Here is a 27,136-nt window from a genome sequence, read left to right as displayed (position 1 = left end):
TGTGCATTTATTTAAGTTTATTGTCTCTCTCCCCAGGAGGTCAGCTCCATCAGGGTAAGTCCTTGTTTGTTTGTTCACTTCCATGCCCCGGTGTCCAGGCCAGAGCCTGGCACACATTAGGTGCCAATAAACATTTGCCAAAGGAATTCACCCATAAGGATCAGCCTTTGTTACTCTATCACCATGATTTCCTGCATGAAGACCATTCCTCATCAAATCATGGGTCCCTTCCAAAAGTGTTTGGAGCAGATGTCAACGTTGATTCACTGTCCTAGTTGACAAAGACCTCATATTTAGCCCAGCGTTGCGAGGGAAGCTGGGAATAGGGTAGGGGTGGGGCCTCACCCTCCAGGCTCCTTACTTCCCTTCCCCCAGCCAACCAGGAAATACGAGGCAGCGAGGTTAAGTAGACTCTTGCTGCTTTGTTATAAATATATTATGTACATCCAAAACATGACATTAAAATATTACTCCGTGTTACAGAAAAGATATTAAGGCTTTCTATTATTTACATTAAACAAGCAAGCACCGTTAAAAAAAAAAAATAACCGAAACAAAAAAGCCCCACGCTTCCTTCTCTGACATACCCCTGGCCAGAGGGGACACTGTGTCCCCTTCCAAATGACCAAGACCCTTTGCAGGGGCTGTGCCCCTCGAAGACATCCTCCAATTAGAAACATCAGCTCTGGCTGGAATCACATTGGCAGATGGGGGAGGGGTGGGGAAGAAGGGGGTCCAGACTTGATCAGGAAATTCCAGCCTCGCCTGGCCAGCTGCCCCCAGACCCTTGCTGCACTTTGCCATCCTTGGGTGGACAAGCTAGGCTGAAGGTGGTGACTGGGGCTGTCTATCCACCCAGGCCTTGGGGGTCAGTCTGCAAGTCCATGGCAGGGTAATGCTCCAGGGACAGTTAGGTGTGCCTGGGGGCTCCTAGACCGCTGAGGGCAAAGGGAAACAGACGACTCAGTGCCCCAATACCAGCCACGCTGAAGGGCTGCCCAGTGGGGCAAGGGGTGGTGGGAGTGTGGGGAGTTGATGAACTTCTCCTCAACCCAAGGGATGGCTGGCAGGGCGGGGCTCTTTTTTTTTTTTTTTTTTTTTTTGCAGAGTCAGGTTTGGCAGACAGAGCAGCTCAGGTGGCTGGGGAGGGGTCAAGGAAAGAAAATGAAAAAAAGGAAATGAAAAAAATCAGTGGCTCAAGTATTCTGTGTCACAAGGGGTGGGCTGGGGGTGCCCGGGCCCAGCCCAGGAGGTGTCCTCTCCACCTGGAGGGGCCAGCGCAAGGAGGCTGGAATTTGGCAGATGGCTTCGGTTTGGGGGAGCTGGGTAAGGTTGGCAACGAGGTGGTGGCCCGGAGGAGTTATTTGATCTTCTGTGCCCATTTCATGTCGTCTGCCCGAGGCTTCTCGCCTGTCAGGCCCTGGATGATGTCCTCTAGGCGTCTCCAGAAGCCCATCTTCTCGAGAGGGTAGTTGAGCCAGCCTGCAGTGGAAACAGGGCAGGGGGGTGTGCGGAGGGGTTGAATGGGAGAGCAGCAGTGAGAGGACATAGAGAGAGAGCTGGCCCTGCCTTGGGCAGGGGAGGAACTGACAGTAAGTCTGCAGGGGGCAGGGGACAAGGACTGGCCGAGGAATCTTGGGACAGGGGCTTCCCACCAATGGGTTTAGAGGCTGCTCAGACATGCCTTCATCCCCTCATTCGCCTTCTTATTGAGTGCTTACTATATGCCAGGCATGGAGGCAGTGTTTCTTATCATTTGGCTCTAACGCTACCTCTTCCAGGAAGCCTTCCCTGACTACTGCTTAGCAGCGCTCCAGTCCTGTCATGTCACCCTTTCTTATTTCTTTACAGCTTTTATGATAACCTGTAACCATTCTCATTAATTCGTCAGCTCCCTGTTTTGTGTTGGTTTTTATCCCCAACTCCCAACTAGAATGTCAGCTCCGAACAGTAGAACCCCATGTTGTTTCACTGTTGATCCCACTGCCTAGGATGATGCCTGGCATATGGTAGGTGCTCAATGAACAGTGCTCATAATCTTATTTAATCTGTATTACAGTCTACCACCTGAACCTTGAAGTAGACACTATTATTAGTCCCACTTTCCGCATGAGAAGACTGAGTCTTGGGGACTTCCCTGGTGGCGCGGTGGTTAGGAATCCGCCTGCCAATGCACGGGACACAGGTTCGAGCCCTGGTCCGGGAAGATGAACATGCCGTGGAGCAACTAAGCCCATGCGCCACAACTACTGCACCTGCACTCTAGAGCCCATGAGCCACAACTACTGAAGCCCGTGCACCTACAGCCCGTGCTCCGCAACAAGAGAAGCCTGCGCACCACAACGAAGAGTAACTCCCACTTGCCCGCAACTAGAGAAAGCCCACACGAAGCAACGAAGACCCAATGCGGACAAAAATAAAATTAATTAATTAATTAATTAAAAAAAAAATAAAGAAGACTGAGCCTTGGAGGGGAGTTTCGCAATTAGTATACGGCCAAGCCAAGATTGATCCCAGTTCTGGTTGAGCAGTTATATGATTTCCACAACAGCCTAAATTCTAACCCCTCCAACTGCTCCTAGAAAGCATGACTTTAGGGTGTACAAAAAATGTTTTTTTGTGGCTCTCAGTTCTTCTTCCAGAAAGGCAAAAACCCCCCAAAAAGAAAAACAAAACCAAACTAAACACCCCAACCCCTGCCCCCAAACCAGTAGCTTACCGAGTACCTACTATGTGCCAAGCACTTTGCATCTGCCACCTTACCACTCACACCCCAGCCCTGGGAGGTGGTATGTGAAGGAGGCAGCTGTAGCCCGGAGAAAAACGATAACCAGGGAGGCTTGTGAGCCTCCACAAGTCACACATGGAGGAGCTGAAGGCTGAACCCAAGTTGGTCTGACTTAACAGCATGTGTGGTATACTTAACCCTAAAAAGATACCCAGCTGGCCCTGGAAAACCTGGTCGCCTCACCTCATCTCACCTCTTTGGCACTGGCCCATTAACTACCAACAGCATGTGGGCCTTCTTACTACTCCTGGGTCACCTGTCCCTGCCGCAGGGCCTCTGTGTACTTACTGTTCCCTCTGCCTGGACTGATCTGTCCCTGTTTATCTGCAGGGAACGCCCCACTTTTTCCAGATTTCCGATCTCCTTTATAAACAGCTACGCCCCCTTCCCCCACGACTCTTTGCCCTTCATCCCGCTTTGTTTGCCCTCACAGCACTTCTCACACCTGGACTCTGCCATCTCTCCGACCCTTCGGCCCCTCACGCCTCACTGCAGCCACACTAGCCTCCTTGCTGCTCCTCAAACAAACCAGGCATGTGGGTCCTGCCTCCAAGGCCCTTCACCTACTGCTCCTGCTGCCTGGAGAGCTCTTCCTCCAGATCTGCATGACTCTCTCCCTCAGTTCAAATGTCACCTTCTCAGCGAGGCCTTCCCTGACCACCCTATTTAAAGGGTGAAGCTCCCCATTTCCCTCTCCTACCCTCTGCATTATTTTCCTCCATAGCAGTTAGGACAATCAGATATAGTACTTATTTTTTAGTGCTTGGAATGTCCCCTCTTAGAATGTGAATGCTATAAAGGCAGGGATTTTTGCCTATTTTGTTCAGTGCTGTGGCACACAGTAGGTGCTCAATAAATATCTGCTGGATGGATGGGTGGTTGGAATCACAACTCCATGAAGGGGGTATGTGTGTGTGTGTCTGTTTGTCTTGTTTACTGCTGCGTCCTTGGCACCTAGAAGAGTGCCTGGCACGTAGTAGATGCTCACGAAATGTGTGTTCTGAGAGAATGTTCCTGCAGGACTGCACCACCTCCCACTGTGACCTGGGTCCCTTGATCCTAAGGATGGAGTTGCAGTCAGAGTGGGGGCAGCCCATTCCACGCTACGCTATAGCCGCACCTGTGGTGATGCAGAAGTAGGTCTCGTGGGGTGAGACGTGGTGGATGCGATGGTGTTTACGAGGCAGGATGACATGCCAGTCCTGCAGGAGGACGACCCAGCGCGGCAGCCCAAAGTACGTGTGTGACCACTTGTGGATCTGGTTGGTGAAGGTACCGAAGATGATGAGGCAGAAGACGAAGCATTCCCAGGGGTACAGCTGCTCCAGGACTTCTGCAGCGTGGGTAGAGGGGGGGTTACCATAGGCCCCATACAGCTGTCCACAGGGTGGGGGCCCACTGCCAGCCTGGCCCAGCTCCCTTCCCAGATAGCACCCAGGCCTCTTTCCAACCTCCCAACTGGACTCGGGCAAGCTCAGACTCCCCTCTGGGCCTCAGTCTCCTCTTCTGCTCAGTGGGCAGAATGGAATAAGCATAGGTAATAGTTAAGAATGTGGGCTCTGGAATGAGGCAGAACTGGGCGCAGATCCCTACTCTGACATTTCTTTTTCTTTTTCGGCCACGCCGCGCGGCTTGTGGGATCTTAGTTCCCCGACCAGGGATTGAACCTGGGCCCTTGGCAGTGAGAGCGCGGAGTCCTAACCCCTGGACCATGAGGGAAATCCCCCCTGCTCTGACATTTCTTAACTGTATCAACTTGGGTCAACGACTCTACCTCTTTGAGTCTCAAGCTCCTCAACAACGAAATGAGAATAAGTCTTTGTCCAGATTCCCTAGAAGCAGAGCCTGAGACAAGGATTCATGTGCACATGAGTCATCTGACTGGGGGGGGCGCGGGGTGGGGCGGGAAATCCTCTTCTGGAAAAACATCTGAGGGAGTGAGGAAAGCAGGACAGGGCAGGAGAAGAGTTAAGCAAAGATGGGGTGGGGGGAGTCCTGTCTCAGCCTGATCCTGGTGGGGTGGGGTGGGTCTAGAAATGTTAATGACTCCATAGAGTTGGTCCCGCTCAGAGGCCAGGGGGCTGGCTTTTGCAGGCTTTTTTTTTTTTTTTTGTCACTGGCTTCAGGCTTATCCCAGAGGAAGAGGCGGGACCTGCCCTGGCAGTTCTCAGGGCGCTCACAGCAGCTGGGGGACAGGTGCCCCCGACTGGGCAAGAGGAGGTGGGCAGGGCAGCACCCCGAACACCACAGACATTCATCACATCTCCCTGCAGCGGGGCTGCTCTAAAGATCAGCACCGTGTCAAACTGTCAGAACAGGGTCTGGCACAGGGGAAGGACTCAACCCCCACCCGGCAGACGAGGTGGCTGAGGTTCAGAGAGGTGAAGTGACTTGCTGTGGCACGAGTTTCCTCCCCCAGATAGTCAGGGCAGAGGTCTGAACTCATGACGGGGTTGGCAGGCTACATATACTCTTTCCACTAAGCCCAGGCAGCAAAACCAGAAGCCCTCCGGGCCAGGAACGTAATTCAAATGAGCAAGGCAGGCCAGGCATTGGACAGCAGGGAGTAGTGGGGACTGTGGCAAAGTGGAGAGCGTGCATCTCTGTCTAAGGGGGGGCCCCTGCAGCTCAGCTCTGGCCCAGTACAGCCAAGTGGGAACAAAGACCCAGGGTGGCCAGATCGGATTGTTCAAGAGCAGCTGGAAACACAGATCTTTCTGTCAAATATCCCAATTTTACATGAGGGAAACTAACTAAAAATTGTTCTAACACCGTGAGGGGCAAACACACACACGAGCTACAGGAGACGCATGGGAGGGGTGCGTGTGTGCCTGTCCCCCATGGCTCTCTGAAGGCCCACCAGGGGGCACTCTTACCTGGGCTCTGGGTGCGGAACTTGTAGGCCATGTTTAACAGCGGTAGCAGCGTCACCAGGCAGTTGTCCCCGTTGGTCTCGATGAAGTCGTGCCGCGTAATGGCTGTCGGGTCGATGTGATGCTCCCGGAATGGCCGGATGAAAGCCTGGGTTGGGTAGGGGGGCGGGAGGGGGGATCCATCCGACCAGTCAGCCTATGGTGGTCAGCCACGCTCCCCGACCTCCTGCACACACTCCGCGCGGGCTCACCTCCTTGCCTTTGAGATGCTGTCCCACCACGCCACTGCTGCAGATCCCACCCAGCCTTCAGGGTCTGGGTCTAACAGCTTTAGCGCAAGATGGGTCGAAATGACCTGGTGGGGACCTTGGGCTGGCACTGCCCCCCTGTGGGCCTCAGCCTCCTGACCTGGGCTATGGGGGGGTTGGAGACAATCTCCACCCTCCTTTCCTACCCTAAGACAAACGAGGAGGCCCCTCCCAGTGACAGGCAGGACCTTTCTTTCTTTCCAACGTCCAAGCCCCTCCTTCTGGTAACAGCCTCCCCTTCTTCTTTTAGTACCAGCTGTTCCAATGGGCTGACTCCTCCGCCCCCTAGTTAAGAGTGAGCACAGGACCCTGGCCTGGCCAATCAGAGCACCCCACCCCACTGGCCACCTTGACTGGATGAAGGATGGGTGTGTGATCCAAGCTGGGCCAATGGGAATGAGCTATGGGACTCTGGCCGAAACTATGGGAAAGGGGAGTTCTTCTACTGGGGGCACTGAGCTGGGAGGATGGAAGTCTAGGCAGCTGTGAGCCATCCTGACCACCTTACGGGGGAAAGCCTACACGAGAGTGGAGCCAGCAGAGACAGACATGGAGAGGGACTGAGTCCAAAGAATATGGTCTGTCCGTCCCACTGGACCCAGCCATGCCCTAATTTGGCTCTACTACTAACATTTTCATTACACGAATCAGTACCTTTCTTTGGTTAAGTTTGTACCAGATTTTCTACCACAATCAAAAAAGTCAGACTGACTCAAGATAAAGTTCAATGAAAACAGTGCGGTGTAGCAGGGCAGGCAAAAGAGAATAAGATGTGGCGTGGTCCCCAAATTCAAGGGGTTCCGGTGAGGTGGACATGTATCAAAGCTCTCTGTCCCACGCCTGATGCTTCCAGAAAATCCCAGGGAATTCTTGTTCTAGTCTTGGAGGTGGGGCATGGCGGGGGGGGGGTGTCAGGCTGGAACCACAGTTCCCATCTTTCAGATAGGGAAACAGGCTCAGAGAGGAAAGGGGACTCACCCAAGGTCAGACAGCCCGACCTCCTCCTGGAGGAGATGGGCTGGGCTTCGGGGCTGGGTCAACATACGCACCTTCCCCACGATGGGCAGCTCCACGGAGCCCCAGGTGTCGGCTCCCCAGTGCACCAGGCCAGACAAGAAGTCAGCAATGAGAGCCCCTGCAACTGTGGACACGAGGAGCATGAGCTGGGCGGTGGGGGGGAGGTGGACAAGAGGGATATCCCTGCCCACTCCCCACCCCAAATCAGGAAGTCACTCGCTTGCTTGCTCACTCATTCACTCATTTGTTGGGGCAGGAGGTGTTCCTTGTCTACGTGGGACACTTTGCTCCCTGTGAATGGAGCCTCAGGAATAACATTCCTGGCCTCAACCTGCCCCTTTACCTGCTCTTCCCCAGGGAGATGTGGGGCCTCATTTGCACGGTGAGTCTGGAGAGAGTAAACCAGGCGTGCTCAGATCAGCCCAACCTTTCCCTATTAGGAGCCAATGGTCCCTTTCTCTCTGACCCCCAATCGCCCCAGGTAGGGAAGCCCACTCTGCCCCAGTGCTGCTGGTAACCAGATGAAAATGTCCTTCCGGGGTTTGGTGTCGGGAAGTACCTTAGGTCCAGATGGAAGCCACATTCCCCGCAGCCTAAGTTTTATCAACAGTAAGTGGGATAGTTTGGCCTCCAGCAGCCTTTTCCTTGTCTTCGTTCTGAATTTGTTCAGAACTGGAGTGGAGTCCCCTCAGAGACCCCCAAACCATCCGCTCACTTGAGGGTTCAGTATAATACAGAGGTTAAGTGTTGTTACATCTGGACGCACATTCCAGCTGTCACTCACTAGCTGTGTGACACTGGGCATGTTACTCACCCTCTCTGTGCCCCCGTTTCCTCTAGATGGATGCGAATGATGATGATTAAAAAAAAAACCACAGCAGCTACCATTTATCGAGCACTTGCTCAGTGCCAGACACAGGTGCTTTACATGCTTGATCTTTTTTTTTTTTTTTTTTAACATGCTTGATCTTAACGAATTCTCACAATCTGTTAGAAGTTGGTACCATTTTTATTCTTACTTTATAGAGGCGGAAACTGAGGCTTGGAGAACAGAAATAACTAGACTGAGGTCGCATAGATGGCAAGTGGCAGAGCTGGGCTCTTAACCTGCCTTGGGGTCCAAATATAACACAGCAGGATGCACCACGACACTGTCCACATGCGGACACCGAGGTGGAGTGGCCAGCAAGCTGCCCAAGGTAACACACCAGTGCCACCCCCGTCACGCTCCCCTCCCTCTGTGTCTCAGCCCTACTGGCATGTTCCCCTTCCCTTACACCCCCTACATGCCTCTGGGTCTCTGCATTTGCTCTTCACTCTGCTGGAACATTCTTTCCCAAGAGGTAACACAGCTCACTCCCTCACTTCCTTCAGATCTTTGCCTCAAAGGTCCTCTGGGGACGCCTAATCTAAAATTGTAACCACTCCCATCTTCCAGCATTTCCTAGCACCTATCTTCTTTTCCGAGCACCTATCACCTTGGACTTCATTTCTGTTTGTTTACTGTCTCCCCTACAGGAATATCAGCTCCACAAAGTCAGGGACTTTAGTCTTGTGTTTATGGCTACATTCCAATTCCTCACACATAATGTGGTTCAGTAAACATTCGTTGAATGAATCAATGCAAAGCATTAAGTACAGTGTGGGGCACATAGTGAGCCCTCAATACATATTATTATTGTTGTTATTCAGTCATTCAGTCTGTCAAGTGACATTCTGTGAGGACCTACTGTGTGCCAAGCTCTAGAGCCAGAGGTGCATCAGACATTGAGCTCACGTCGTTGGGACAGAGATATGGGGGGGTGGGGGGGAGGAAGCTGTAAACAAATACACAAAACAAATGCAGTTTTAAGTGCTGGTAAATGCAGCCCACTGGGTCACATGACTTCAGGCAACCCCTCCTTCCCTCCCAGACTCAGTTTCTCGGTGTGAACTGGTTGTCCAAGGGTCAGCTGGGCCATTTAAAGGTTATTCGAGTTCTGCTAGGTCCCATAGCCCCTTAGTGACAGGGGACCAGGGCCCTGAGGTACTGTGAAGGCTGAGAAAATCCCCTAGATGCCTCCCTGGAGAGCAGGACTCATGAGCGAGGGAACAAGAGTGAGTGTGTGCGTCACCGTGGACATGCAGCTCTGGTGTGTGGGCCCGAGTTAGGGGTGGCTGTGAATGAAGGCTTTCCAGAGGCCCTGGAGCATCCACCCCACATACGCCAAACATGGGAGGGATGGCGGGGGGGGGGGGCAGGGGAGATACAGCTGCATACATTGCAAGTTCCTGGTGACAAGTGGGCCGCCAGGTGGAGACATACAGCACCTCCTGGCATGCAGAAGCCAAAGGTCAGGGCGGGGAAGGGGGTGACACTGCATGGGTCGCTGGGCTGGGGAGAGGGGAGGGCTTGGCAGGGCTCGAAGGCCAGTGCACACAAGGCCCCGCCCAGGGCTACGGAGTCATGCTCCTTAGTGACGGTGCTGGGAGGGTGGACCTGGGCTGGGGGAGGGGTTGGGGAATCTGGGGAAGCCTAGGGCGTTTGCACTTGCTGGTCCTCTACCTGGCACCCCACCTTCTCCCTGAAGATCCCCGAGTGGCTGGCTCCTCTTCAGCCTTCTAGCTCAGAGCAAACGTCACCAAAACCCTGGCGAAGCCCTCCTCCCAGGCAGGTGCTCTTGCTCACATCTCCCTGCTTTACTTCTTTCACAGCACTTGTCACCATCTGAGGTGACAGCCTCATTTATTTTCCCCACTTCTCTGATGAGGAAAGGGGCTCAGGGAGGTTGAAGCGTCACCCCTGGTCCCATGGCTTGGAAGTGGCAGCCATGGGATGGGAAGAGGTGAGTCTACCAGCCTCCAAAACCAGCATGCTTTCGTGCCCTTAAACTGTACCTCAGTAGGTCCAGGGGCATTAATAGAGCTCCTACTGCAAACTACACAGGATGCTGTGTACACACTGCCTTGCGTCTACCAGGAGGGACTAGAGGCACTGTGGCCAAGAGCTAAGGGGGAGCTAGATCAAGGGTCGGGGGCCTCACCTCTTGCTACCATATTGCTGTGTGACCCTGGGCAAGCCCTTTGCCCCCTCTGGGCCTCAGCATCTTCACTTGCACAGCGAGGGGTCAGCTGAGGTGCCTCTTGAGCCCCTGTCCCAAAAGCTTGGACTAATCCTGCCCCTAAATGCTGCCTTCAGGAGAACGCAGCCCCCGAGCAGTCCCCCTAGTGCCTCCCCACCCCTGTTCCGTGCAACCACCGATCTGCTTCCCATAATTATACTTTGGTTTTGGCCAATTCTAGAAATTTACACAAATTGATTCTTATGGTATGTGCTTTTTTGGGTCTAGCTTCCTTCACTAGCATAATGCTTCTAGAGTCATCCATGTGGTTGTGTGTATCAGGAGTTCATCCTTTTTACTGCTGAGTAGTATTCCACCATCTGGATGTACCAGAGTAATTTATCCGTTTTGCTCCTGGACGACTAGGTTGTTCCCAGGTTGGGGCTGGTATGACTCAGGCTCCTGTGAACATGCATTCACGAGCCTGTGTGAAGATCTATGCCCTCATCTTCTTAGGGTAAAGATGTCAGCTATCTATCTATTCATCCATCCATTCATTTATTTACTTATTTATTTTTCCTTGACATTTATTGAGCACTTATAGTTACCAGGCTCTGTGCCAGAGACGTTTTATAACGTTTTATCTCTCTTAATCCCTAAACTGTACCAAGGCCGGTCCTAAGCTGGTTATACATTTATCTCCTTAATCGTCCTAAGCATTTAATCCTTACAGATGATGACAATGATAATAAAAACAATATTAGAAAAATGTCTTGTGATTACGGTTAACATTGGGGTGCTTCCTGTGTGCTGGGTGCTTTGTCAAAGGTGTTAAAAAGTGCATCATCAGGTGTTTAACTCCCCACAGATTAAATATGGGCTGTACACAGTGACTTCTCTCCAAGGGGAATACAGTACAGAAGCGGGGGCAGGGCGGGGGAGAGTACCTTTACAGTGGAGAAACCTGACAAATACCACTTGGGCTAGGTGGTCAAGGTCAACATTATGGTGATAAGTCATGCTGATAGTACATACCCTTGCTACGATGTGATGAAAATGGCACTTGACCTCTGAGCGCTTCCTCCCCAAGACACATAACCCACTAAGAAAAACACCAGACAAATTCCAGCAGATGGGCAATCCTACAAAACACGAGCACTCCTCCAAACTGTTCAGACCACTGAAAACAGGGAAAACCTGAGAAACTGTCACAGCTAAGGAGCCTCAAGGGACGTGACAACTAAATGTGATGTGGAATCCTGCATGGGATCCTGGAACAGAAAAAGGACATTAGCTAAAAACTAAGGACATCTGAATAAACTATGGACTTTAGTTCATAATAATGTATCCATATTGGTGTACTAATTTTAACAAACGTATGATACTAATATAAGATGTTACTAATAAGGGAAATTGGGGGCAGGGCGTATATGGGAACTCGCTGTACTATCTACTCATCTTCCGTAAATCTAAAGCAGTCCTAAAAAATAAAGCCCATTTAAAAAAACGTGTATTATCTCACGGCATTGTGATAGGCCCCACCACATCCCGCGTGCCAGAGGAGGAAAGGAGATCTGAAGGGCGAGGACTGCCCTGAGGCGGTCAGGGCTGCTGGCGAGTGGCCAGAGACCAAGGCGGGGGCCATTCATGACGATGCTGACCCTTCACGTCCACGTCTGGGAAATGGGGATATTAATGGTACTTACTTCACTTAACTACAGTCAGTTAATAACAGTGGGCTAATGCAGGTCCTTGGGACATAGTAAGTGCTCCCCAAATGTAGCTACAGTTAGTAGTTAAATATTACTTCTCTCTCTGAGCCTCAAGCCCCTGGCCTTGTCAGGCTGCTGAGCAGGGAGGGATGTGGGCTTTAGGCAGACGTCAGGAATTTTTTTGGAGAGACAGAGCCCTCCCCTGGCCTAAGGGAGGAACCGGCTCTGTGATCTACGGGCGGTGGCTGTTTCTAGAGCAGCAATGCCAGGCCTTCAGGCCTGCTGCCCAAGTCCTCTTTAATGGGGGTAGGGGTGGCGGAGGCGGGCACACAGAAGCTTCTTTGTCCCAATGCTGGTGTCAGCGCCCGGTGGCTGGCTCACTCTGGGGGCAGCTTGGGCCTAGTTACCACCCTGCCTGCAGGACACTGGGACAGCATAGGAGATGATGATTCACTCCAGGCTACCCTGACTCACCAGGTGACCTTGAGACAGTCCCTGGGCCCCTTGGGGCCTCCATCTCCCCACAGGTCACCCGGCTGGGACTTCTTTGCGCCCTGCCCACCTCAAGGCCTGGTGTGGAGACAGAGGGGCTGAGACAGGAGCAGACACTGCTGAAGGCTGGTCCCTACGGTCCTGGGGCCCAAGCCTGTCTTTACCACCTTTCAGCTCAGATCCCGTGGAGACTTCGCACCTGACCTACGAGGCTGGCCATGACCTGGGGCCCTGCGAGTGCTGACCTCACTACTGACCTTTGCATTCACTGTGCCCCCCGCCTGGAACCCCCTGCCCCCCCCCACCCATTTGTCTGCCACAAACTCCCACTCACTCCTTCAGGCACCGGCTCAGAGCCCTCACACTTTCCCTCCAGTTTCCCCAAGTGCGGCAAATAGCTCGGGGCTCCCGGGGCCACTCATTTATTACTCATTCACACCGTCCTTGTCAAGGTCACTAATGACCTCCACGGGCCAAATCCGGTGGTCCCCTCGCTGCCCATCTTGCTGCTCTGCTCGGCTGGCTGCTCCTAGTTGATCCCTGAGTCTTCTGGAAACACACTCTCCTCTCGGCCTGTGCAAGCCTGCCCAGTTCCCCTTCCTCCCCCTTGGCTGGCTCTTCCTCCTCTCCCGGTCCCAGCACTGGAGGCCACTTGCACACAGTCCCTCGGCCCCACCCCGGGGCCCTATGCCAGCATCTGGGCTTCAAACCCCATCTCTACTCTCAGGACACCCACATTTCCGGATTTCCAGCTTCCTGCTCAACACCTTGCCTTGGCCCTCAGGCAGGCATCCCAAGCGTCTCCCCTCACGCGGGTCCTCTGTTAATGGTCCCTTCTTCCATAGTTCAGGCCACTGACTCCTCCCCCCTCCCCTCCACAGCCAACCTGACAGCACATTCTGGCGCTCACCTTTCACAGCTCACCCAGAAGCTGACGACTTGTCACCACCTCCACTGCCCTACAGGGTTCCGGGCCACCACCTTCACCTCCTCTCTGGCCCTCCCTGCCCCCATCCATCCTCCCTGCAGCATGAGATGATGTCAGCTCCCTGTGGGAAAATCGCCAGTGGCTTCTCACGGCCTGTAGAATAAAACCCCCAATCCAGACCATGGCCTTCAAGGCCCTGCACGACCTGCCCCCACTGCCCCCAGCTGTCCCTCAGCTGCCACCAACTACTTTTCCTTTGGTCAGTTTTCTCAGGCCACACGGGCCTCCTCTCTATCCTCCAAATGCTCAGGGCTCACCCCAGCCTCAAGGCCTTTGCAACACTTGCTGTTCCCTCTGCCTGGAACACCCCAGGGACCACTGTTTGCCTCCCCTCCCTCACGTCCTTCAGGTCTCTGTGCAAATGTCACTTTTCCAGAGAGCCTTCCCTGACCTCTTACCTCTCCTCTTCCCTGCCAGTTCCCCTATCTTGACTTTGCTACCCAGGATTGCGTCATCTGTCTGTATTTATTCACTGGGCACCTTTTCAGGGCTTCTGGGGCCTGCCAGGGGCACCAGGACCTCTTGGGAGACAGCAGCAGGTGGGCTGTGTGGGCTGGCACGGTGCCCTTGCTTTCGGTGCCCTTGCTTTCGGTGCCCTTGCTTTCGGCATGTCAACACACAAATCAGGGCAGCTACTTAAATCCATTAGGAACTGTGCAAACACCACTGTCAGGGGATTGTCCGCCCTCGTCAGCCCAGAGGCAAAGGCGCTGGGCGGAAGAGCTGCCATCACAGGCAGGTGCGAAGTCTCCTGGGTCTGGTCCCCACCGACCTGCCTGGGATGCCCACCCTCCCAGTTCACACAACATACACCCGGGGCTCTGGGGCTACTGATCCTCTGCCCAGACCGGGCCCACTGCCTAGAACACCCTTTCCACCTAGTGCCAACTAGAGGCTGCAGAGTCCCCGGCCAGGTCTGGATATGAAATCCCAGACTCTGCTGCTGCCCGGGTTAGGGTCGACGGGCAAGTCACCTGGCCTCTCAGAGCACGGTGATCAGACCCTCCTCACTCAGTTGCCACCAAGAGTTAAAAGAGCCCAGCATGGGGCCTGCACACGGTAGGCTTGGGAAATATCCACTGTTAGACTGACCACTGAGGCAGAAGGTCTGAGCCCTGGGGCGTGAATGTTGGGCGGTGTCCCCTCCTCACCTCTACTCAGTTGCTGCCCTCTCGGCAGTTATGCACACCTGCATTTTGCCCTCACAAAGGCCCTAGGAGGCAGGGGCTGTGAGCAGTCTCACTTTCCAGATGTGGAAGACAAGGCTCAGAGGTGCACTGACACTTGCCCAAGGCCACACAGCCAGCAAGTGGCAGAGCTGGGACTTGAACCCAGGACCGTAGGGACCTGCTCGTGACCACCCCCAGATGGGGCGTCGGGGCTCACACCGTCTACATTCCTGCCCCTGAATGTGCTGCTCCAAGGCAGAGAGGCTGGAGGTGCAGGTCCTTCTCACCCCTGGGCAGAGGGGACATGTCTGGCTCCTGTGGGCGGGGCCCAGGCTCCCTGGCACTAGATGGGTTAACCTCCTTCCGCTTCAGCTGGTCCGCCCCCAGCACATGCCTATCCCCACCCCAGACCCAGATGGCTCAATTAGCTGGCCTGAGCGCTCCTGGCTCAGGCGACCAGAATGCTTTTAATGCCACTATGGAAGCTGAACACTTGGGGCTGGCTAGGCGGACCAAGGGCACAGCCGCTGCCCTGTCAGCCTGGGAGCCCAGGGTGGGGGAGGGGATGAACACCTGAATTAGAGGGAAGAGGGGAGGGGCGGTGTGCGGAGAGGAAGGAACTGAGTCACTCCAGGACCTGGGAGTGGAGACAGTGAACTAAGAACTATGTCGTGCTCTCTGTTTTGAGGTGTGACTCTGGCCGGTCCCTTCTCTGAGGCTCGGTCTCCTCGTCTGGAAAATGATGACAACTGCAGCCTCCACCCTCCCAGTCTGTGGATGGGTGAGGACTGACCGATGGAAAACACTCAACAGGTACTAATACACTGCAGCTCATTCATGCACTGATTCAATAAAAATTTACCGAGCACCTACTGCGTGAGGCTTTGTGCTTGGGGCTGGGGACACAGTAGCAGACAAAAATCCCTACTCTCAGGGAGCTGATATTTGAGTGGAGGAGATAGGTAATAAACAAAGAAACAGACTGTATAACAGAGTGGGGTGAGGGATGGTGTATGGCAGGGCTGCTATTGTTGAGGGAGAGCCTCCCGGAGGAGGTGACCTAGACGAGGCAGGGAACCACGCAGGTACCTGCTGGAAGAGAGTTCCAGGCACAGGAACAGCATGTGCAAAGGCCCTGAGCTAGGGGTGTGCCTGACAGCACCTGGTGGAGGCACAGCGAGAGGCCACTGTGGCCGGCAGCAGGGGTGAGCCAGAGGAGAGGAAGGAAATGATGTGAGGTGGGGCTGGGGCCAGGCCGCGCTGAGGAGTTGGTGTTTTATTCTAAGTATACAGGGGACAACAGGCCAGTGGCGTGACCTCACGGAGGATCCAACGGGATTCTCCCAGCTGCCTGTGGAGAATGGACAGTGGGGGACAGAGGTGGAGGCGGGGAGACCAGGGAGGAGGCTTCCACCATAGTCCAGGCTGGAGGGTGGTGCTGGACCAGGGAGGGGATGTAGAGGTGGACAGTAATGGATGCTGGATGCATCTCGAAAAGGACAGCCAAGAGCATTTGCTGATGCTTTGAAGTGGAACATGAGAGAAAGGAACAGAGGATGACACCCAGGTTTTTGGCCCAAGTGACAGGAATGACACAGGTGCCACTGACTGAGATGGGAGCCAGGGTTCCCACAACCTGTACCCCATTTGTGTGCACACAAGCACACACACACACACGCACGTGTGTAAGTCGCCATCAGAGTGGCGCAGACACTAGGTAGGTCCCTGGCCCCCGGGCAAACCGAGGCAGGCGGCAGGGCTGCGGGCACTCACCGACCCCCAGCATTACGAGGGGCGTGTGCTCCCAGTGAGCCAGCAGCAGGAGGTGGACCGTGTTGTGGGCGATGAGGCTGAAGCACAGCAACACACAGCACCACTCCTGGAAGCGCTTGCCTGCAGGGAGAGGAGGCGAGAGGTGAGTGCAGGGCGGGTAGCAAAGGCCAAGGGATCAAGGATCAAAGCCAGGCAGAGCCAGGCCCATGGGGGCTCTTCGACTGTGTTCTGAGAGTCTGCAGTGCTGACTACAGGCTGAACGCAGGGATTGCCTGCCCATTTCACAGATGATGTCACCGAGGCCTGGAGAAGGGGAAGGGCCTGCCGAAGGTCAGACGCTCAGGGCCAAGAGTGTTAAACCAAGCCCTGCTGGTGGGGCCCTTCTGAGCGCAGGCCCCTGTGCACAGGTCTGATGCCCCTGAAGCTGGCCCTGCACATGCTGATTCTTTGGCAGACAGGATCAGAATACTGGTCTTTTGGGCCCCTTCGGGCTCCCTCTGGAGACATGTGAAGGAATTTTAATGAGCTTCTTTTTTAACTGTCATCATCCCATCACCTGTCCCCTTTTGTCGGTAATTATTTGGAGGCAGAGGCTACAAACAGCTTTTAATCATGGAGGTTCAGACCCCGCCCAACCTCCATTAAGCAGGGCTCCAGGCAATGAGTCAGGAATTAAGGAGAAATAAGGCCTTGGTTATCCCCTCTAGGGCTCCAGCCACAGGGAGAAGAGGCAGTGCTGATGAGGAGTCTCAAATTCCAGGGGCCAGGCAGGTGATTTGAAGAAGTGAGGTGGGCCGGGTGGGGACAGTGGAACACCACAGCACATGTGTCCTTTCTAAAGCAGTAGCCACTAACTGGCTGACTACTGCCAAGGGGGAGTGTGGGCCCTGGGAGGCCAGACCTTCTAATTCTCAAGAGAAGCCAGCAATCAGGATGTGGGTGTGAAATCGTCTCTTTAAATCTTGGCACCTGTTTTAATAGCACATGAGCTCAGACAAGCTGATTCACTCACTGCAGCTTTGCTGAAGGTATAGCAACTGAAAATAACCTTTGTGTCCATTGCTGGGGGACTCAGACAAATTAATTTGATTTATGGCATCTCTGTAGCCAGGAAAAAAGCCTGGTCGACTGTTAATACGTGGCTATGGAGGGACATCCAGGACAAACTGGTAAATGCAAACAGCAAAGTGCTAAACAGCCATTTATGTGAAAAAAGGGAAAAAAACCTATACGGTCAAGACTTTTTCACGTACTCCCTTTTGAACTTAAAATTTGTGAATGTAGGGCTTCCCTAGTGGCGCAGTGGTTAAGAATCCGCCTGCCAATGCAGGGGACACAGGTTCGATCCCTGGTCCAGGAAGATCCCACATGCCGCGGAGCAACTAAGCCCACGAGCCACAACTGCTGAGCCCATGTGCCACAACTACTAAAGCCTGTGTGCTTAGAGCCCGTGCTCTGCAGCAAGAGAATCCACCGCAACGAGAAGCCCACACACCGCAATGAAGAGTAACCCCTGCTCACCGCAACTAGAGAAAGCCCTCGTGCAGCAACGAAGACTCAACACAGCCAAAAATAAATAAATAAAATACATTAATAAAAACAAAAAAGAGAAGCCACAGCAATGAGTAGCCCGCGAACCGCAATGAAGAGTAGCCCCCGCTCGCCGCAACTAGAGAAAGCCCGCGTACAGCAACGAAGACTCAACACAGCCAAAAATAAATAAATAAATAAATAAATAAATAAATAAATAAATAAATAAAAGACTATTAAAGCAAAAGGACATAGAAAGACCACGTGAGTGATACAACATGTGACAGGGCCCCTGGGAATACTGTTTCTCAGGCAGCTGGTCCCAAGGACAAATCTGCTCTTTCATATCTCTACCTGGAACCTCCACCTCCAGGAAGCCATCCATGATGCCTCCTTTAACCCCCAGGCTCCCCTAGCATGGGACCCACATCATGAGGGACTGTCACTGCCTGTCTAATATCCATCTTCCCCTCCCTAAATGTGAACTCAGGAGGCCTAGGACCATGCCTGGCTTGCTCACCAGGGTCCTGGCACACAGTTGTTGCTTAATAACTGCTTGTGGAATGAACAAATTCCCAACCACGATCCTAGAGAAAGACTGCCAGGCTTTGTCTCTGGGCACCCCTCACTGAAGCACCGTGAGACGGAAATATGAGGTGTCCCACTGTTCCTGACAGGAAACAGGCTCAGAGAGAAAGGGCCTTGTCCAGGCTGTACAGCAGCAGACTGCACCCTGAGCCAGAATCCGAACAGCTGCCCTGTGAAAAGACCAAGGCTCAGAGTGGGAAAGGACATGCCCAGGGTCACATCCCTCAGCCCCTCTCATACAGATGAGGACCCCGAGGCCCAGAAAGGGCTAGGATCCCAACAGCATCACACAGCAGCAGATGCAGAAGCCCCTTGCTGCTTACTTCGCAGTCAGGGGCGGTTCCCCTTGGGCCACGGGGCCCTGCCACCCCAGGGGCCCCCACCTGGGGTCACCATGACCAGGCCCAGAAGGGCCTTCCCTTTTGTGGCTCCTGTTTGTGGCCAGGACCTGGGGCTCAGAAGCAGGAAGCCAGGAGGGGTGGTGGTAAGGGACAGGTGATTCTTCAGTACAGATCTGCTGCCGCCCAGCCTGTAGGGAAAGCAACAACAACAATGGCTAACACCCACTGAGGCCTATTATGGGCTGGGGTACAGGGTGCAGCCCACATCAGAGATGCTGCAGACCCACTCCCTCTGTCATATTTTGCTCTCAGTTTTGAAAAAATCAGCTACACTTAAAAAAAAAACACACACACACGAAATTTGTATTCTCCTACTTCCTTTGAGAACATAGGGCTCTGGCCAGCCCAAGCCTGCCTCCATCAGGTGGGGCAAGAGCTCCTGGTTGACCCCAGTCCTCTCCCCTCCTTGCAGCCTCATACTGGGCGGCTTCCCTTGGTGGCGGTCCTGGCCAAGCCCCTGCAGTCATCTGAGGTTTCAAGCCCAAGGCATAGTCTCTCAGTCTCTCATTCGAGTCTCAGTCCCTCCAGGGAGTTACTGTGTGATCCCAACTTCCTAGATGAGGAAACTGAGGCTCAGCGGGTAAAAATGAAAACTGGGTTTGGATCCTGAGCTCGTTAGCCTGGATGTTTGGGGCTGTCCTGATTCCAAAGACAGCCCAGCTCTCTCCCCTTGCCACGAAGAATGTCCCCAAATCTGAATATTTTCCCACCTAAACTCTCTCTCTGGCCTCTGAATCCTTCTGCAGAACAAGTGCCTCAACTATGACCCATAAAAAATACATCTATTATAATAAGCGGCCTTCACGGAGCACCTATTACATGCCAGGGACAGTGTCAGGGACGATCCCAACAAGCCCTTGCCTGCCGTACGCCATGGGCTGGGGGCTATTTGCCCCATCCTTCAGAAGGAGAAACTAGGCCTGGAGAGATGAAGTGTGTTGTCCAAAGTACCTCAAGAATCACCAGAGTCACAGCATGGACAGTCAGCTTGGCACGAACTGCGTGGTCAGGTGGTCTAAACGGTGTCGCTTCACAGATGCGCAGACTGAGGCCCAGGGAGGGGAAGGATTTTCCTCAGGACAGAAGGGCTCAGGCCACCTCTGGCAGAGTGCTGAGCCTTGTTTCCCTGAGCCAGCCCCTGGCCTGGCCAGGGTCCACGATCTGGGCTAAGTGACCGTAGTGACTGCCTGTTGGCCTGGGGAGGGGGCCAGGCTTGTGTGTGGAGGGCTGGGAGGTGCAGGGGAGGCCATCTCTGCTTGCCTGGGGACAGGCCACAGCCAAAGACTTGGTATCAGGCCCGACTCTTCTGGTTTCAGTCAGACAAGCCCTGGAACCTGCACTTCTGATGGTCCTTGGCCACTAGGAGACACTCGGCCTCAGGGAGGTGGGGGGACAGGAGGTAGAGAGACCAGAGAGACACAGAGGAAGAGAGACAGAGAGAGATGGGAGAGAACAGGAATCAGAGACAGAAAGATGAGAAACAGCAGGGTGGTGGTGGTGGGATGAATTGGGAGATTAGGATTGACATATATACACTAATATGTACAAAATAGATCACTAAAAAGAACCTGCTGTATAAAAAATAAATGAATAAAATAAAATTCAAAAAAAAAATCGATGAGAAACAGAGAGAAGAGGGAGACAGAGACAGGGAGTGATTATAAGGCGACAAAGAGAACATGAGTATGGCCAGAGAGGAGAGACAAAGAAATGGAAAAAGAACAAGACTGATGGAGGGAGACAGAGGGAAAGCTGGGCCAGGAGCATGACAGGGACCAGGCCCGGCCAGGGAACGGGCCTCAGGGAGGCCTGTCTTGGGGGACAGAATCCAGGCTCAGCTCTGGGACTACAGGCCAGGACCCCCATCCAGTGCTCCTGACACCCTCCACCTTCCCCCCACCCCACGCTAAGAGTCCCTGTGTCCCACAGGGCAGGGGCATCCGTAGTTAGCCAGGGTGGGTGAACAGGGGCTCTGGTGACCCCCCAAGATCCACCCCTGGAGCCTAGGTACCTGAGAAGTGGGACCCACATAGCCAGAGGTCAGTTGGCACCTGCCGGGAAGCTGGACACCTGCCTTGCCTCCAGGCTTGCCCGTGAGACTGGGGTAGACCTGCCAAGCCCACCCACCCTTCACAAACGCCGGCACCTGGCAGAGGGTGGGGTGGTGCTGCAAACCCCAAACCTGGACCCTCTGTGGCTCCCGGGACCTGGGGGAGTGCTTGGGTCAGACACTCCTTGGCCAGACACTCAGGGTCCATGGGATCAGGCTGAGGCTGCCCTGATCAGACAACTCACAGCTCTCGGCCGACGCTAGGCCCACTGTCTCTGCCGCCAGCCCTGCACGCGTGCTGCTCTGCTGACCTGGAACACTGGTGCCCCTCCCGCACACGCACTTGGGCTGGCTCACTTCCACAGCAAAGATTCGGAACACAGAACCTAGAACGCCCCGACCAGTGTTCTCGTTCTGGTCCTGCTAACTGTCTGTGTGACCGTGGGCAGGTCACCACTCTTTGCTAAGCCCCAGGGCAAGTCTTAAAGATGGACAGGGTGCAGGCAGTTCAGGCAAGCCAAAGAGATGCCGCCCTTGGTCTTGCTGACCTTCCCCTCTGGTGGGGGCAGACGCAAGCCTAATCCCAGGCACGACAAGCGTTAGGAAGAACACATGTCGGGGGTGGGCTACGAGGAGGCTACGGGGGTCTCGGTTTCCTCCCCTGTAAAATGGAGTTAATACCAGGATGCCCCTGAGACAACTGCAGTGAGGGTGAAATGAGAGCACATAAGGGAAGTGCCCAGCACACAGTCAGTGCTCAGTAAGTGTCAACTCTGTTAACTGCCTTATTAGCGCTGCCAGTTGTCATGGTGACAACCCATCACTGGCCCCAGGAATCTCAAGAATTCAGTCCTGGAACCCAGAAACTCTCCCTACTCTCCCCCGACTCACTCTGTTCCAGCCCACAGCCCTCTCTGGTGTCCTGCAAATACTTCAGGCTTGCTCCCACCGTAGGGCCTTTGCACTTGCTGTGTCCCCGGTCTGGACCGATCCTTCCTCAAACATCTTCAGGAGTCCCTCCCTTCTGGTCTCTGTTCAATTGTCACCTGCTCAGTGAGGCCTTAACTGCCCCCTCTCTAAAATGTCACTGTCCCCAACATTTCACTTCTCCCTTTTCTGCTGTATGTTTGTTCCACAGCACTTGCCACCACACTGGGCAAGTAAGGTATTTCCCTTATTTACTGGGTTTACTAAAGGCCAGCTCCATTTTTCCTGTTTTGTTCACCACTTTGCCCCCAAAGCCTAGAAAGGGCCTGGGACGACGGTGCTCAATATGTATTCAGCCTGGCCCCTTATTTTATAGGTCAGGCCCAGAGACTGAGGTTCTTCCTCAAGGCCAAGGGACACAGGCAGGCAGAGGGAGGTCTATGGAATTTGGAGAAACGAGTCTCTTCCTCCTTCACTCCCCCTCTCCAGGCACTCCCCCTGCCCTGCCCCAACTCTAGGATAAGAGGAGATAAGGCCTCTGATTGCAGGCTTGGGGCACCAGGAGACTGTCTGCAGCCTTAAATCCCTGCAGTGGCTGCTCTTCAGAGAGTGAGGGGCACTTGGGGATACCAGAATTGGGCAAAGATGCAATCATGCTGGAATGAGAAGATCACAGTCCATTGAGGAGGCTCAGAATGCCCAGGTATGATTTGGTTGAAGGTGGGTAGGGTTTACTTGAGTGGGCATAGCTGGACACCAAAGGAGGCAGGCTTTGAATCCTTACCCTTGATTCCCAGGTGGTGAGTCTGAGAAGCAGAGAGGTGAGGCAGCTTACCCCGAGACTCACAGGGAGGGTCAGACTATTGGCTTAATAATAGGGATGGCCTACTGTGTGACAGGCACTGCACCAAGGTAGACGATCTCATTTCCTCCTCCCAGCAACACTAAGGGACTGATAAACTTGTATCTTGTATCCATTTTAGAGGGGAGGAAACTGAGGCTCAGAAAGGGAAAGTGCCCTGGCCCAGGTTACACAGCTAAAAGGAAGAGTCAGGATGCCAAGTCCAGCCTGCCCCAGGGAGCACAGGAGGTTTTAAGTCCACAAGCTGGGTGTTGGGGGAACAGGCTGAAGAAACCATGGTATCCTGGGCCAGGTGCCCAAGTCAGGTATGAAAAAAGTCACACCCAGAACATGGAATTGCAAGTCCAGAAAGGCCTCTGGTGATCTAGGACTCAACAAGAAAGCAAATGGCCCAAGGTCACACAGATAGTTATGGCAGAGATGGTATGCAAACCCAGGCCAGTTAGGGAAAAAAGCCAAAGGTGGTAGTGGACCCATGCCCACCCCAGGCAAGGGCTGTGCATGGTGGTTGCCCCCTAGCAAAAGGAAAGATGTCAGAATGTTTGACAAACAAAGCTTGATGTGATGGCAACACCCAGGCAGAGGGGCCTCCCAGTCACTTGACTCTGGAGTTCTCAAAGGCACTTCCCTTAACCCCTGGGGACAGTTCGCCCTGCTGGGGCCTGGCAATGAGATTCTTGAGGCTCAATTGCAAGTCAGAGAAGGGGGTGGAGGCTGGTGCTTGCTGGAAAAGAAATGGTAGGCCCAGCAGGAAGAAACCAGAGACCTTGTCCTGGGGCAGAACCAGAGCAAGGGTCTCTGAGTTGTGGTCCGGTCTGGGGACCCCCAAGTCCCAATGGAGGGGGCTAATATATCTACATGGGGGAAGGAAACGGCTGGAATTGGGGCTTGTATATGAGAGGAGCTTAAACTGGAAGATTTGCAGTGCGCTCACCACCGGGGATTCCAAAATATAGGATGAGAGTTAATGCAGTGGGGGAATGGTGGTCTGTAGACTGAAACTATAAATCTAAGATGGGGCTTTGGAGGAAGTGCCCCTGGGGCACTCTAGCTGGGGACCCCTGAGTTGGGGTCCCCAGAGCAGGGGTCCTGACATGCCCAGATTTGAGGTCACTACCTCAGGGTCCTGGCTGGGGTGCAGATGGGGCCCTAGAGTGTGAATTTTGGATCTGGGGAACCTGGGATAGGGTGTGACTTTTAGGGGTCAGTGCATGTGGCTGAGGGGCTGCCTTCGGCTTGGACAGGGTCCTGGGGTGGGGGGGTCCCTAAGGCTAGGGGCGCGCTTTGCAGCCGCAGGTACCCCGAGCTAGGATCCGGACCTGGCTGTGTGATGTGAGCTGTCCAGAAAGCCCCGGGGCTGGGATTCTGCCTTGGGCTTGAACGGGGCGCTGGGGTGGGGTCCCCGGACTTAGGGGAGCTATTTGCAAGTTAGAAGCCGCGGATGGAGTTCTGCATCGGGGCCGGAGGCTGGGGTTCCGATATAGGGGACCCGGGGTCGCTGTCCGCAGTCCAGGCTGATGACTACAGGCCCGGAGGGGAGCTCGGAGGTCCTACCTGGTGAGTAAAGCGCGGCCAGCTCGCGGGCCCCGGCATGCTGCGCGCCCCAGCGCCGGCAATACGCCGCCTCGTCCTCGTCGACCTCCGGCTGCTGGCCCGGCCCGTCTTCGGCGCCCGCCATAGCCACTCGCCCGGCCAGCCCGGTGCGCTCTGCTGGCGGCGGCGGCGGCGGCGGCTGTGGGTCCGCGGAACCGCGGCGAGATCACGCCGCCCAATGACCGCCCAGCCCAGGCGCGGCTGCTGCGGCGGCGGCGGCGGCGGCGGCGGCGGCGGGGGCCTCGCCCGGCCGCGCGTCACAGCCAATCGGGGCCCGCGCCGGGGCCACGTCAGCCAATCAGCGACCTCCGAGCCGCAACCAACCGCGGCGCGCGGGGGTCAGGTCCGCAGCTGGCGCAGCTGGGTGCGGAAGTTGTGGGGTGGCGGCACCTCCCTGCCAGTCCCTCTCCGCCTCCGCCTCCGCCTCCGCCTCCGCCTCCGCCTCCGGCCTGGTCGCCAGCCGCACGGAAACTCGGGCCGCGTCGTCGCCCACCTCGGGCTCAGTTTACCCACCGGTGCAAAGGGCCGAGGTCTTGCGCCGGCGGACCCAGAAGCGGGCGTCTCTTCAGCACGCACAGCCAAGCGCCTATTGTGTGCAAGGAACTCGAGTGGAGGGCGCCTGGGCGGGGCGGGAGAGCCAGGGCTTGGTAGGCACTTTGAACAGTGTCCCTGGCTGGGGCTGATTCACACTGGACCGACTTCTGAGCCCTACCGCGTGCAGAGGTTACGAGGACCGAGCGTACCCCTACTGTGTGACAGCTCGTGCTGTGTGCCTGGGAGTGCCTGTTCTCTTGAGGGGGAGGACAGTAGACTGATGAGAGTCACTGTAAGATTTGGTGAGCGCTTAATATCTGTTAGGCGCCGGGCCAAGCTAGACCGCAGCATATTTTTACTCATGATAACGAGTGGTGTTGCTTCCTCAGAGGCCCCCCTCACCACGTCGCTGAGAGGTGCTCACTCCTCCAGTCGCTGTGACATCACCCCGTCTTCTCAGTGCTTGTCGTAGGCAGTGAACTTACAGTTCGTGTCTCCGCCACCAGAAAACAAGCTCCTGAGGGCTGGGACTTGCTTGGTTCACAGCTGAACCTCCATGTCTGGATCAGCGTAGGGCTCAGTAAATGCTTGATGAATGAATTAAGTCTCCGCCAAATGACTTTACTTCCTCAGCAGGTAAATGACCGGTCAAGCTGACTACAAAGTACACAGTAATTGCTCACATAAATTCCGTCTGGTGTCACCAAATGTTAGCTGTTCTAGAGGCCGTGGAGGGACCCAAGAGGTGCCCAGGGGGAGCAGGGTGGGGAGGTGAGAACCCTTCTAGAACGTCTTGGAAGCTCCACCCTTGTTCTGGTTCTCTGAGGGTTTAAGCCCTGGATTCTTCTGCTGCTAGGAAAAGCCGGTCATCCCAGGTGTGTTTCCTGGGTGTTCATGCCCTGGGAGGCCACCATCCCCAGCCAGGTCCATGCTCCTTCCCTGTTTCCTTCTATACCTTCAGGAAAGAAAAGTGTGCTTCCATGGCAGGGACAGGTTGCAGCCCAAATCCTGGTGAATGCTGGCAAAACTGGCTGGCCTTGCCTTACTTTTAGCTTAGTTCAATTTTTCAATCCAGGAGATTAAGGTGGTTTGTCTTGGTGAGGGCTGGATTTCAGATTTCAGGGAAACACCTTTCTAAGCTCTCTGCATGTGTCCCAGGCCTCCAAGCAGGCTGAGATGGGCTGGTTACTGCTGGTGTCTGGAGATCCCCTAGTGGCCAGCACAAGATGGGTGATGGACAAACAGGTCATTCATTCATTGAACACATTTATTAAGCACCAATCTGGCCCAGGTTGTTCTAGGGAAACAGCAGGGAACATGACAGAGTCTCCTGGGAGGTGGGGGTGTGAGTCAGGGGAGGCCTGTTCAAGATAGTGACATTTGAGCCAAGACCTAAAGGAGATGGAGCCAGCTATGCAAATATCTGAGGGCAAATTGTTCCAAGCCAAGGGAACAGCAAGTGCAAAGGTCCTGAGGCAGGAACATGCTTGCCATGTCCAGGAACAGCAAATTGGCCAGTGAGACATGAAGTAGGTGAGAGAGGGGGAGGTGAGAGGAGGTGAGGTCAGAGAGGAAGGGAGAGGGGCAGATAGGGTAGGGTCTTGAAACGATTTAGAGGGTTTTGGTTTTTACTTAAAATGAACTGAGAAATCTCTTCTCTGTAAGGTTTGTTTGTGGTTTTTTTCAGCCATGCTGCACAGCATGCGGGATCTTAGTTCCCCGATGAGGGATTGAACCCGTGCCCTTTGCAGTGGAAGCACAGAGCCCTAACCACTGGACCCCCAGGGAATTCCCTTTTAATTCTTTTTTTTTTTTTTTTGGGCCGCACTGAGCAGCTTGCAGGATCCTAGTTCCCTGACCAAGGATCAAACCCGCACCCTCAGTAGTGAAAGCATGGAATCCTAACCACTGGACTGCCGGGGAATTCTAAGGTTTTGAATAGAGGAGTTACATGACCTGATTTATATTTAAGAAAATAATTTTATTTTTAATATGTAGGACATTCACATGCTTTGAAAGTAAAAAATATATATATTCATATAATATAATGGAGTCATACAATATGTGGCCTTTTTTGGTCTTCTTTCACTCTGCATAATTTTTTCAAGGTTCATTCGTTTTGTAGGACTTCATTCCTTTTTATGGCCATCAATATTCCATTGGATGAATAGTCTTCATTTTGTTTACACATTCAGTTGATGAACATTTGGGTTGTTTCCACCTTTGGCTGTTATAAATAGTGCTGCCATGAACATTCATGTACGGATTTTTGTGTGGACATATGTTTTTATTTCTCTTGGGTATATACCTAGAAGTGGAATTGCTGGGTCAAATGGTAACTTTAACTTTTTGAGGAATGCCAAACTGTTCTCCATGGCAGGTGTACTAGTTTACATCCCCACCAGCAATGTGTGAGCGGTCCAGTTGTTCTACCTCCTTGCCAACATTTGTTATTTTCTGTTTTTGGTTGTAACCATCCTAATGGATGTG

At 54.0% G+C, this 27,136-nt stretch overlaps 1 protein-coding gene across 2 annotated transcripts; it reads right to left on the bottom strand.

Annotated features, from left to right (window-relative positions):
• On the bottom strand, window positions 1-24,314 carry LOC309817253 (plasmanylethanolamine desaturase 1). Of its 2 annotated transcripts, XM_082645379.1 has the most exons (6): window positions 24,074-24,314; window positions 16,162-16,281; window positions 7,019-7,110; window positions 5,665-5,809; window positions 3,909-4,121; window positions 1-1,482 (listed from the first exon to the last, which is right to left on the bottom strand). In XM_082645379.1, the coding sequence occupies exons 1-6, from the start codon at window positions 24,195-24,197 to the stop codon at window positions 1,361-1,363; spliced, it is 816 nt and encodes a 271-aa protein (XP_082501505.1). In that variant the 5' UTR covers window positions 24,198-24,314; the 3' UTR covers window positions 1-1,360. The 2 variants fall into 2 exon arrangements, with proteins under 2 accessions (XP_082501505.1, XP_082501506.1); XM_082645380.1 differs by lacking the exon at window positions 16,162-16,281.
• Window positions 24,315-27,136: the final 2,822 nt, after the last annotated feature.

Source organism: Mesoplodon mirus (assembly GCF_964341445.2).
Source record: "Mesoplodon mirus genome assembly, chromosome: 15".
NCBI classification, from domain to species: Eukaryota; Metazoa; Chordata; class Mammalia; order Artiodactyla; family Ziphiidae; genus Mesoplodon; species Mesoplodon mirus.
Note: the sequence above shows the minus strand (reverse complement) of the source record. Positions and strands in the feature narration are given on the sequence as shown.